The sequence below is a fragment of the Stegastes partitus genome, unplaced genomic scaffold, assembly GCF_000690725.1.
Source record: "Stegastes partitus isolate 25-593 unplaced genomic scaffold, Stegastes_partitus-1.0.2 Scaffold62, whole genome shotgun sequence".
Classification (NCBI taxonomy): domain Eukaryota; kingdom Metazoa; phylum Chordata; class Actinopteri; family Pomacentridae; genus Stegastes; species Stegastes partitus.
The window spans coordinates 647,792-661,166 of record NW_007577793.1 but is presented as its reverse complement, the minus strand read 5'-3'; the positions used below and the strand labels follow the sequence as shown (position 1 = coordinate 661,166).

General features: G+C 40.9%; 1 protein-coding gene across 1 annotated transcript in view; it reads left to right on the top strand.

Annotated features, from left to right (window-relative positions):
• The window catches only part of atm (ATM serine/threonine kinase), a 35,531-nt gene that overhangs the window by 19,425 nt on the left and 2,731 nt on the right, over positions 1–13,375 (top strand). Inside the window, exons 43-60 of the mRNA XM_008275953.1 lie at positions 1,679–1,827; positions 2,647–2,751; positions 2,861–2,980; positions 3,077–3,311; positions 3,398–3,568; positions 4,159–4,278; positions 5,027–5,244; positions 5,378–5,585; positions 5,695–5,820; positions 6,016–6,156; positions 6,731–6,869; positions 7,759–7,841; positions 8,164–8,304; positions 10,493–10,609; positions 10,771–10,920; positions 11,165–11,324; positions 12,471–12,557; positions 12,764–12,878. Coding sequence (XP_008274175.1) covers positions 1,679–1,827; positions 2,647–2,751; positions 2,861–2,980; positions 3,077–3,311; positions 3,398–3,568; positions 4,159–4,278; positions 5,027–5,244; positions 5,378–5,585; positions 5,695–5,820; positions 6,016–6,156; positions 6,731–6,869; positions 7,759–7,841; positions 8,164–8,304; positions 10,493–10,609; positions 10,771–10,920; positions 11,165–11,324; positions 12,471–12,557; positions 12,764–12,878 — 2,585 coding nt within the window. The remainder of the gene's footprint in view (positions 1–1,678; positions 1,828–2,646; positions 2,752–2,860; positions 2,981–3,076; positions 3,312–3,397; positions 3,569–4,158; positions 4,279–5,026; positions 5,245–5,377; positions 5,586–5,694; positions 5,821–6,015; positions 6,157–6,730; positions 6,870–7,758; positions 7,842–8,163; positions 8,305–10,492; positions 10,610–10,770; positions 10,921–11,164; positions 11,325–12,470; positions 12,558–12,763; positions 12,879–13,375) is intronic.

Below are 13,375 nucleotides of genomic sequence, written 5' to 3'. Positions count from 1 at the left end.
ACAGGAAAGTATATTGCGGTAAAGCAAGCATGCAGGATCATTATAACATCAAGAGTAAGCTGGATTTTGAAAGTGTAGAACTGGGGGGGGAAAAAACAAACCAACCCTCCCTGTAGTGCAACATACACAGCCACTCATACAAAACACATAAACATGGGGAATGACAAGCACAGGAGAGAGTGTTGGGGTTGTTGCTGTCTTTTTTTTCCTGCTTGGTGTAGCAGTGCAAGATGTTGCAGGTTTAAGTGGACAGAGTCTTTGGGTGCAACTGTTACATGTGGCTGCCCTTTGTCTGGAATGCTCATGCTGTCTGCTCACTAGCTTTAACAATGTGTCCGGCTTGCCTTGTAGTCTCCTAATGAGTGAGGTAGGCAGATATGTAGTTACAAAGGCCATCCAGTTATCCCATGTAGTCTAAATGCAGTGTTTGGATGATCTTTTCACAGGCCTGAGACTGTTAAAGATAACAGCTTTTTTTTCTTCTTTTTCTTATAAAAACACTTCTGTTTATTTGATTGCTGCCTGGATGTCGAGAGACCTTCAACATATACAGTCGTCCTCAAATGTATTCATGCCCTTCCATTAAAGGAAAGGCAAATTTCACAATAGTCACTCAAATAACTAAAAATTGAAAAAAGTAATAATCGATAAAAAAAATTGCTAAATTAGAATCTAGGGAAATAAGACATTGCTTTCGAATTGTGGTTGAAAAGGATAATTAAAAAATAAAGCAAAAAACAAAACTGTCCCAGACAAATTAGAGCACTTTGCTGATGAGCAGTGGGTCGAAATGAAAATACCTGTCAACAGGTGCAGAAGTCTGTTTGAGAGTCACAGAAAACACTTGATTGCAGTGATTGGCTCAAAGGATTCAACAAAAAAAGAGTTTACGAGTCTCATCATGCTTGTTTGTTTATTATTTGTTTGTTGTTGTTGTTGTTTTTTTAAAAAAAATATTTCTGTTGAACCACAATTCTACACTATTGAATTTCCTTTCTGGGATAAATAAAGCATTTTTCATTTCATTTCATTTTATTTCATTCTAAAGCAATGTCATGATTTTCATTAAATTTTTATTTACTATTACTTTTGTTGATTTCAACTCATTTCAGTGACAGCTGTTTTTTTCCCTCTTTAATGGGAGGGTATGAATACATTTGAGGATGACTGTATGTAACAAGGGGCTGCAGGGTGGCGCAGTTGGTAGCACTATTGCCTCGCAGCAAGAAGGTTGCTGGTTCGCGTCCCGGTGGGGGCACCGGAATCTTTCTGTGTGGAGTTTGCATGTTCTCCCCGTGCAGCGTGGGTTCTCTCCGGGTTCTCCGGCTTCCTCTCACACAGTCCAAAAACATGTTGAGGTTAATTGGTGATTCTAAATTGTTCGTAGGTGTGAATGTGAGTGTGCTTGGTTGTCTGTCTCTAAGTGTAGCCCTGTGATAGACTGGTGACCTGTCCAGGGTGTCCCCTGCCTTCACCCTAAGTCGGCTGGGATAGACTCCAGCCCCCCCGCGACCCTAGTGAGGATTAAGCGGTGTATAGATAATGGATGGATGTATGTAACAAATATTGCCCCTGGAGTAATTTGCATACTTTACTTTTAATGGCAGGTAAAATTGCTCTGACATGTGATGCACTCTCACTTCAATCTCAGTGTTATTTTTCTCAAATGTGCCAACAGGGTTTGCAGAACTTTGGTCTGAGCAACATCCTCACCACCTACATGAGGGGTCTGGAGGCTGAAGGGGTGGAGTGGGGGGCCGAGCTGAGAGATCTGCGCTTCCAGGCGGCCTGGAGGAACACTCAGTGGGACTGTGAGCTGTCAGAGAGGTGAGGGGAGAGAAGCATCAGCACACATGAAAGGGTAACATCTACTAAACAAAACACAACGAGAAAAGCACTCTGAGAGCGCAGACCTCCACCAAGCAGCTCATTTCCACCATATTGTGATTTCCAGCCAATGTTAAAGTCCTGCATTCATTTTATCTACACTATTGGATTCATGGATAATTAAAACATACCTTTAGCATTGGAATTAACATTGATATCATTAATAACAAACTGATAGAGTGATGAACAGTCGATCTGTACTGCACAATATTTTGTACACTTACGTTATTTCTGCAGTTACTTACTGGCTTTTAAGCTGCTAGCTAACGCTATGCTAGGTTGGCATAACTACAGCGATGCTATTGCTAACATAAAGGGACAGGGAGTAACTTAAGGTATGTTAGCACAACTTTAGCAATGCAAAGTAAATGAAAAGCATGACCGACACAACGAAGCACGCGTCACTTGTCATGACAAAGAGAGTTAAAGTGAAACAGGAGACATGTTGAGTCATTGTTCATGTCACAATGTGGTTCTGAACTTATCTGTCAGTAGCTCCACTCAGCCCACTCCTGTAATGTAGCCTGGCTGTAGCTTCCTCATGTACTACTGAGAAGACAGCAGTGAGGACTGAATGGAGTCAGAGCTCCATCTAGTGGACAAATGGCACAACGACAGCATTCTGTGTGACTCCGCCACTTAACAGCATTTACTGTTTTATGAGAAAATAATCAGCGGTTACAAGACTCTCAGAGCTGGTTTTCATTTACGTGGTAACGTTTTAAAAATGTTATCTCCAAATGTATTTTGTCGAATCAGGAGTGAGAAGTCCAATCCTGGCTTCCATGAATCGGTGTTCTGTGCCCTGCAAGCACTGAGGGACAAAGAGTTTTCCATATTTGATGAAACTCTCAAACAAGCCAGGTATGGTGGACACTGAGGCACAAACATCTTACGTTTTACCTCTAGCATGATGGAATTATTTCTATGTAAACAAAAACACTCACACAGCTATGTGCTTATGCCTGTACAGGGGTGTTGAGGTGGAAGAGCTCTGCAGAGGCAGTCTGGAGGCTGTGTCTTCTCTGTACCCGGCTCTCAGGAACTTGCAGAGCATCAGGGAGCTGCAGAGTGTTAAACAGCTCTTCTCCAGGTGATCACAGCCAATAAACACTCAAGCAAGTAACAGAAGGGTGCATCTTTAGGATTTATGAGTCCTACTTAATGCTTTATGCTCTTTTTACATCAGGCCCTTCTCAGATCTGGCTCTGACAGATGTTTGCAGCCAGTGGCGGCAGCACTCCCAGCTGCTCATTGACAGCGACTTTGCTCTGGTGGAGCCCATTCTGGCCGTCCGCTCGGTGGCCCAGCACACCCTGCTGTCCAGAACGGAAGACCCCGACAGCACCCAATACCTCAGCTCTGTGCTCACTGACCACCTCATGGAGCTCTGCCGTTTGGCTTGCAAGGCTGGAAACACACAGGTAGTATCCACATGTGTTATCAGGTTTCTTTTATTATCCACCTGAATACAGTAAGATAACTCACAGTGCTTGCGTTCCCTGTCCAGCTGGCAGAGCGTGCAGTCTACCAGATGAAGCAGCACAGTGACGGAGGGACCTGGGTGTCATGCCCTGTGTCCTCGTGGCAACTGGAGGAGGCCCGGGTGTTTTGGGTGAAGGGAGAGCAGGGTCTGGCTCTGGGCCTGCTCAGACAGATGATACACAACCTGGAAGAAAAGGTCAAACACACACATTCTAATTAAACAACCCTGAAAATACTGAAATTGGAGTTTCTTCATTGTATTGACAGCAGTTTTTATATTTAGAATTAGGGGCTGCAAGGTGGCTCGGTGGTTAGCACTGTCACCTCGCAGCTAGAAGGTCCCCAGTTCGCATCCCAGCTAGGATGCCGGAGATCTTTCTGCGTGAAGTTTGCATGTTCTCTCCGTGCAGCGTGGGTTCTCTCCGGGTTCTCTGGCTTCCTCCCACAGTCCAAAAACATGTTGAGGTTAATTGGTGATTCTAAATGTCCGTAGGTGTGAATGTGAGTGTGCTTGGTTGTCTGTCTCTAAGTGTAGCCCTGTGGTAGACTGGTGACCTGTCCAGGGTGTCCCCTACCTTCACCCTAAGCCGGCTGAGATAGACTCCAGCCCCCCCGCGACCTAGTGAGGATTAAGCGGTGTATAGATAATGGATGCATATGTAGAATTATGGAACTTCCGTAAATATTGTAATTCTATTCAGTTAAAAAAATGTTTACATTGTAAAAAAAAAAAAATGTCTCGATGATTCAGACTGACCTGTTCTCTTTTTGCTGTGTGTTGGTCAGGTGGATCTAAATCCCGGTTTGGCGCCGGTCTACACCGAGTGCCTCAGGCTGTGTGGTAACTGGCTGGCTGAGACCTGCCTGGAAAGTCCTGGAGTCATACTGGAAAATTACCTGGAGAGGGTAAGAGGAAGCTTGTGATATGCTGGTAACCTGCTTATAGCTTTTTCAAATGTTAAGGCTATAGGACGGTGTAGGATTGGATATCTACTTGGAAAAACAGCTCACTATATTGTTTTCATGCAAACTTTGGTGTCCAGTTCCTGGAAAACTCATAAAATGCCATGAATGAATAAACTGACTGCAGTGCACAACTGTTCTTCTGGTAGGATCCTATTTCATGTTTGTAAGAGTGGCAAAAGTGATCTGCTCGTCTGTTGCTTTCTAACACCCTGAAGTAAACACATATAGCAGGCATCCCTCAGAGAAATGAATGAGTTATTACCCACCACCCAGCCAGTATCCGGACACTCGTATACACACACATGAATAATTTATTTATGTCCAGATAAATTAGGAGTAGGCGAAGACATAAATATTAAACTTGTGCAAGTTTACAGTTTTATCCTCTGGCTATGGCAGATTCATATGGACAAAATTAAATAATTCATATGTGCCTGTGTATGTTTATGCTTTGCCACCCAACTTACCGAATCAAGTCACACTGTTTTATTTTGATGCTTTTTGAGCTTTTCAGTGCATCTGTTAGAACTAGTCCCCTGGTTTTTACACTTTTGCATTAACACCTGTCACTTTATTCTTGCTTATTTGCTGCTGATTGTTATTTTGATTTTAATTTTCTTATGTGAGAGAAGCACATAACTTTTTAAATCAAAGCAAGCTAAAAGTGTCTCTTGTGCTTTTCTCTCAGGCGGTGGAGGTGATAGAGAGTGAATCGGGGCTTCAGGACTCCAGACTCCAGAGCCAGCGCACCGAGGCTTTCCTGTCTCTGGCTCGCTTCTCCGACGCTCAGTACCAGAGCATCGACAAATACATGAAGTCGTCTGAGTTTGAGAACAAGCAGGCGCTGCTGAAGAAGGCCAAAGAGGAAGTGGACTTGATAGATGAGCATAGAATAACCTCCAACAGGTTGTTTTCTACATTAATTTAATAGTTTTGTGATTTTTGTGCGCAAGATGAACCTGGATGCTGAGACACACTGACCCAAATACATGGTGTTTATACAGAGTTTGATTTACTCTCTCTTCCTTTGCCTTAACAGGTACACGATAAAGGTGCGAAAAGAGCTGCAGCTGGATGAAAAGGCGCTGTCCAACCTGCAGACGGACAGGCAGCGCTTTCTGTGTAAGGCGGTGGAGAATTACATCCAGTGTCTGAAACAAGGCGAGGAGCACGACACCTGGGTGTTCCGCCTGGCTTCGCTGTGGCTGGAGAACTCTGACATCAAGGTCGTAAATGACATGATGAAGGTTAGTGAAACATCTAAATGGCTTATTATTGCACTTGCACTTGGAATTGAAGCCACTTTATAAAACAAAGTTCAGCTCTTCAGGGTTTCTCAACTGCTTTGTGTTCCAGAAAGGGGTGAAGCTGATCCCTTCCTACAAGTTTCTGCCTCTCATGTATCAGCTGGCTGCTCGCATGGGAACCAAGATGGCAGCTGGCGTCGCTGAGGATACTGGATTCCATAATGTCCTCATTGATGTAAAACAACTCTTTATTTGTACACAGTAACAGTAGTATATGACAAGTTTGCTGAGAAAAAACACAGACATGTACAGCTGACTTTTGCTAGAGGGGCTCATCAGTCCATCTTTGTAATTAATACAAGGTTTTTCCAGATAAGTGTGGAGCATTTAAAAATACTGCTGCTGCTTTAGCTGTTTTCTCTCCTCATAGCTGATCTGCCGAGCATCTCTGGAGCACCCTCACCACACGCTCTTCATCATCTTCGCCCTGGTAAACGCCAACAAAGATGAGAACTTTTGCAGGAATCGGCTGTCTAAGAGTGCCCCACCACAGCTCTCACCGTTTGACCAGGTGGGACTTTCATCAAATAATGTCAAACACCTGCCTTTATCTATACATAGTTCATGTTAGTACATGATTCTCTGTTTCATGTGTGGCTTGAACAAGACACATTTTCATTATATAGGAACATAATAGGAAAAAATAAGGAACATTTAAAAAAAAATTAAGACAAGAAAATTCTGGTAAGTGCAATTTCGTCTGGCCTTAGTTACAAATAGCATCAGTGTTTAATTTAGATGTTTACTGGCTGTACAACTCCTACACACTGACAGCCTCTTACTGTGCAAAATGTGTTTGTAGAAAACATTTCTTCACTGTACTGTGGACAACAAGAGCAGCAGTATAAATGTTGCTCTTCTGCCTCTCTGATGGTTCCAAAATGAAAAAGCCCTTCCTAAAGATCACATTAAAAGGGTTCCATGTGTTTTATTCCACATTATTTTTGTTCTGTGCCCATCTTGTTGAAGTAAATTACTGCATCCTCAATCTCAGACAGTTCACATCAGACACATTTACACTTTATCTGTTGAGCTCCTCCAAAGCCACCAGTTGTGTTTTACATATGAAGTTCTTCCTCGTGCAGGAGCGTTCAGATGTGGCTCGGAAGATCATCAGCGCAATCAGGAAAAAGAGAGGCGAGATGATCCGAGGGCTTGAACGTCTGTGTGATGCCTACATCACTCTGGCTTATATGGACGCTAGCAGGCACAAGACTGAGAAGAGTGAGTAGCTGGAGCACCGTGACGTTCACAGACAAACACACGGGAGGGCATTTCAAGGATTCAGGGATTTCTGTGCTGAAAATTTCAAGACATTCCAACATTTAACCTGATGCTTTACACTTTAAAATAACTTTAATTGGATTACAGTAGCTGCTGTTACATAAGACAACATTTCTTAAAGCTGGTTGAAGTCATTCTGATCAGAGATTTGGACTAAGAGATCTAATAAGATGTGCATTTACATAGCGTGTGCTATGTGGTTCTGCCCACTGCAAAGTAACTAATTTGCCTGAAAGATATGAGACATAGATGAAAAAAATCTTCTAGCTTTACTGTGAAAACTTTATTCATTCAGTAGAAGAAAACTACCAACATGGGCCTGCATTGGGAACAAACGTTTGCATTTCTGCTGTTCTTTCTAATTAAACAGCAATCTCAGCAGCACACAATTCTCAAAAGGACCTTTATAGCTGATCAAGAACTGTAAATTACGCAGCTTCCTCTGCCAAAGACAGGGCAGAGTTGTTCTTATGGAATTTATAGAACAGGAGTGGAACGAAGGCTGAATGTACACAGTATGCATATTAAATATTACTTGCTTAGGATCTCTCTTTGAATAGTTCATCAAAAGGTTTACGCCACTCCTCTCAATGTGATTGAAAATTCCCTCCAATCAAGCCAGTGATGGAGGTAGTTACATGAGTCATTTTTATTCAGATTGGGATATTCTTGCAATTATTAAAGGAATATTAGATTTCAATGCCAGTTACAATGAACACATTTTGGACACAACTGCTATTTATTAGTGTGATGATGGGGAAAAGACAGCTTACTTTTTCTTACCTCTAAATGCTGCTTTGACATCCGTTGTGTCCTTGTTTCATTCCAGAGGCTATTCCCATCCCTGCTGATCAGCCCATCATGCAAATCAAAGACCTCGACGAGGTTGTCATCCCTACAATGGAGATCAAGGTAAAGAAAAAAAAAAAAACAAGTGAACTCCTGAGCTTTCATTGTGCCTGATGAGTTTTGTTTTGAAGATGTGACATTTACAGATGATGGGGCGTTTTACATGGGGTGATGAAAGTGACATGGTCAGCTGAAAGAGGAGACTGACATGATTTAATGTGACTCACTCGATGTTATTTGCCTGGTACTCTAGAAGAACAGCACTGCTTGTGATATAAAATCTGTTTTTGATTATTTTGCTCCCGTATAACATGTTAAACAAGACTACAGAGTGAATCAGCTCCTCTCATTTACCACTTGCATACTGAAATAATTCTGTAAACAGGTGGATCCATCTGGTTGCTATGACAACCTGGTGACCATTAGATCCTTCCTGCCCCACTATCACCTGGCTGGAGGCGTCAACCTGCCCAAGATCATCGACTGTGTCGGCTCTGACGGCAAGAGCAGGAGGCAGCTGGTCAAAGTAAGAGTGTGTGTGTGTGTTTGACGGTGTGTGTGACGAAGTGTTAGAAGTTTGCCTTTAATGACCTCGATAAGTGCAGCTGAGTTTACACCACAAACACGACTTTTTTTGTCATTTGTCTTGTGTGTTCTCAACTAAACAAATCTCCTCTCTTTGAAGTTCAAGATGCGCGTGTCATGTGTGATTAAAGTCTGATCAGCACTTTAGTTCTTTTCCATTTAGGTTTGGCCCGTGGTAATAGTTAATCTTGTTTTTGTGCCATGACAAACATGCGTTCACGCCTTTATAATGAGGACATTCCTCAGCAGACAGCAGGGAACTTTGTGTCTGTTTACATGTGTGTGAGAGTATGTTTGTATTTGCAGGAACATTTGGCACTTCAAGGCTAATAATTTACCACTTAGGAGAGTCATGGTGAAACAATGTTTTTATTTTGTTTTTTTTTAGCGTAATGGTTTTGCCATTAAACTCAAATTAAACAGCCACACAGCAGAGAATACACACAGAAGTATTACCACATACAATCCTTATACTGATCTGTTCTTGTAGTCACTCAGTTGTCGAAGTGTGTCAGTAATATTTTACAGACATGAAAATCTGATGGAGCTGCTGTGTATCAAAAGCAGTTAGATGTGAAAAGCAGACATTACATCTTAGGATAAGATAATTTACCTTTATCAATTTTAAAATTTGTTAATAGTTAGGCTGCCATCCAGGTATATTTACAATTATATTTTTTTGTATTTTTAAAAAAAATTCTGTTTATTACATTTTTTGTTTTTACAACACAAATGCACAAACACTACACAGTAAACAAACAAACATTACAAGAACAATGTTGCGAGACTGGTCCACATAATGAAGAAGTTTGTGACACTAATAGCACAGAGGAATAATGGAATAATGCACAACATTTGTGTAGTAGCCAATATTATGCGGTGAAATACAACGGTAAAAATACAATACGATCAAACCAGTGCCCTCTGTTCCCTATTCAAAAATATGGCAATTGATGTTAATATTACAGATTTAAGTCCAGGTTATAATCAACTCCCAAAAGTTTCAGTGACTTCCTCTATTTCTGCAGAAAAGATGAGTCCTTCCATTGATTTTATGTCCAAGTTTTTCCAGAATCACAACCTCTTGAGACCAGGGATTTCCACACAGAGATAGCAGGGAGGTCCTCTCCGACCCACTTTACCATTCTGGTTTTTCTTGCTAACATTAAAAGTGACTAGATTACATCTTCATTTGCTTTAAGAGAAGCAAGCAGACACAGAAGTGGGTCCATTGAACTTCATATATATATTTTTTTTTTTTAATTTAATTTAATTTAATTTAATTTAATTTTTTTTAAATAATAAGAACTTGTTTATATCTAATAACAAAGCTGAAATACTGGAATCTATGCCTCCGTCCTCATTCAGAAAAAAAATCAGAATCTCTAAATATGCAAATTTGTTTTACAATCTTGTTATTGGATATGAGATCTAATGACCTACATTACAGAACGGCCATTGTCCCACTAGGTGCAATTCAAGTTTTCACATCAAACTTCTCTACGTTGAACCAGGATTGGCTTCTAAACTCGTCCATGCCTTTTTAGGGAAGCTCAAAGAAACTTTTCCACTTTCAGCCAATGATTTTGAAAACATTCTTCACTGCTCTGCAAACTGAAGGACAAACACTCAAGAGAAGAGACAAGGAGCAAAGCATTTTTCATACTGTTTATACAGTTTGAACTGTTTATATACTGCATGTGTCACATACTGTTGGAACTGCTCACACCACTATTTAGTCCTTCTTTATTTGTACATGTATCTATGTTTATATTGATATCTACAGCTATATACTACCTTATATACTGGGTAAATGCCATTCTGTTTATGATGCTGCTACTGTATATAGTCAAACTGTATATAGTGCACTTTTACTGCTTATTTAGCCTTCTGGTTAAATGTTAAACTGCAAGTTGTTGTCTCAGTTTTTGTACTCTGTGCATTGACATGAAAGTTTCATCTCATTTAATCTAATATTTTTTGTATATTGGAGGACTTTGACATGTCTATGAAAAACGATGCTTCCTTTGTAATATTTGTAGGGTACAGAATTAATCTAAGGCTCAAAATCAGATCATCAATGTTAGGAACTGCAATAGGTTCTTCAGTGAGTTTCTCTGTGTGCGCAGGGTCAGGACGACTTGCGGCAGGATGCGGTGATGCAGCAGGTCTTCAGCATGTGCTCCATGCTGCTGCAGCGCAACACTGACACTCGGAAGAGGAAGCTCAACATCAGACGATACAAGGTTGCCTTTGTTTTTCACTTCAGGAGAATATTTAATCATGAATGTGTGGCTCTGTTGCCATATTTCTTTTGATCCCTTGTAAATACCTGTGCTTTTCTAAAAGAAAGCTGTTGAAAAAGGAACTTAATTATCCTGTACTCACCTCTCATACTTCACTCCAGGTGGTGCCGTTCTCACAGCGCAGTGGAGTGTTGGAGTGGTGCTCCGGCACGGTGCCCATTGGGGAGTTTCTGGTGGATGTCAATAAAGGAGCCCACAAACGCTTCCGACCTCAAGACTGGACCAACATGGTCTGTCGCAGGAGGATGATGGTACTGATCAGGCAACAGTGGCGTTAGGAGGAAAACACACTTAAACACAATGTGTTTCTAAGAATCCACTTACCACTGATTTATTTGACTTTGAGTGTCGTTCTCTTTCTGTATTTGTATTTGAATTGACTCGACTCCACCAGTCTGCAGATCCAATCAGAGCTAGATATTAAAAGTGCACTTTTCACCCCAAAATATGTAACTCACACCTGTCTTGTTAATGGTTGTTTCGCTGTCATCATAGGAGGCTCAGAGATTTGATGAGAAGCTCCAGGCCTACAGCGAGGTGTGCAAGAAATTTCGGCCAGTCTTTAGGTATTTCTGCATGGAACGGTTCCTGGATCCCGCAGTTTGGATGGAAAAACGTCTGGCTTACACTCGCAGTGTGGCCACCTCCTCTATAAGTACACAGTCACAGCACTACAGTACTGTATGTTTCCCTCAGGTTATGTGCTATATATGGGGGTATTATTGTAGCAAAACTATTTGTCCATGCGTATGGAGAGTTGTCTGTCTGTATCGCAATCCGTTCGTCCGAAGTGAGATTTGTCAAATGTGTAAAAAATCTGCTCACCTGTATTCAAATTTGGACATGTACTAAGAGTTGTCAATGCATACAGAGGTATTCGTAGTTGAAGTCTACGTATTTGAGTCGAGCGGCTTCCCCATTGGCTGTCTTTTCACACATGACTTTTGCTACACTTCTACCATGAGAGATCTGAAACTGAAAAGTATCTGAAAATCAGGGTTTCTGTGTCCTGAGCTCAGGCTCACAGGATCGTTGATCGTGGCTGCGTACCACTCTGCTGCTCTGTACCTCAGTAGTTACGCAGTAGTTACACATGACTTCTACACAAAAGTCATGTGTAAAAAGACAGCCGATAGGAAAGCCGCTCAACTCAAATACATAGACTTTTCAACTAGGAATACCTTTGTGTGCATTGACAACTCTTGTTACATGTCTGACTTTTAATACAGATGAGCAGATTTTTTACACATTTGAAAATCTGATTACAGACAGACAAATTATGAGACAACTTTTGTAGATTCTGGTTCGCATTGACAACTTCTTTTATACGTTGACAAATCTCACTTTGGGCGAATGGATTGAGATACAGACAGACAACTCTCCATACGCATGGACAAATAGTTTTGCTACAATAATGTCCCCATGCTATACATACAACATGTCACACAGGAATGCACAGTCAAGCCCAGAGTTGTATTTTCATTTAAGTTGAAACTAAAATGTTTGGGGCAACTATTTTCAAGATGGTTGTTTTATTGATGCAAGACAAACAACAACACAATTCATATCAAATGAATTTGTTACCTGTCTGCACACCACCATTTTGTTCCCAATGAAAGTGAAGAAGGATAGCTCTTTCTCATGGTCACAAAGACTTCACAAATTATTACAGGAAGAAAGTATTTTATTCCTTTTGATCAGCAAATATATAGCGATACAATAATATGTTATGCTGACATCCTAGGCACAAGGTCCAGTTTTGATTTGACTAATGATTTGCTTTTCTCTTTTGTGCCCACAGTCGGCTACATTGTGGGTCTTGGTGACAGACACATCCAGAACATCCTGATTGATGAGCAGACAGCTGAACTGGTGCACATCGATTTAGGTATTCTCATAAGTTTCACTGATGTAACACACACAATACTTCACTTCAGAAAAGGTAATTGTGTAAACAGTTTAACAACATAATTCAGGAAACCCACTTTATATTTGTAAAGTTTTTAATTTTTTTTTTTTTTTTACAACATTCATTTATTTTTTAGATAGGAAAATGACCATGATATGTTTCCTCTTCATGGTTTTGGTGTTCAGGTGTGGCCTTTGAGCAGGGAAAGATCCTCCCCACCCCTGAGACCGTCCCCTTCAGGCTCTCCAGAGACATCGTGGACGGGATGGGCATCACAGGAGTAGAGGGAGTTTTCAGAAGGTGAGGAGGAGTCTGGGAGGAAAACATAATTGTGTTCCATTGCTGTTGTCTCATTTTTAACAGAGATTATCACAGATATCATTTTAAGATTGATCTGTTATATCTTTTTCATGCAAGTTGTACCGTACATTACTGATGATCAAGCATCCTGTGCATGTTTAAAAGGATTTCTTGCTTCTACTGAAGACAGCAACTCTTGGTATCTTTTTGTCGACACAATATAAACATCAACTTGCAGAGATTTAAAACAGGGGGTGTCAGGTTCAACTCGTGCTGATAACTGCAATATTTGAAAAATAGAATATTGATATTATGTCAATAACACATATATGATACTATTGTAAATAATCTGGTTGACAGTCCAACATAGGGACAGCATACATTACAGTTATTGTCACAGACTGTCTCTCCACCATCTACACTGTAGTTCATTTGCCAAAACAGAGACACAACACTCTATACACACAGTTCACGATCCATCCATCCATTATCTATAC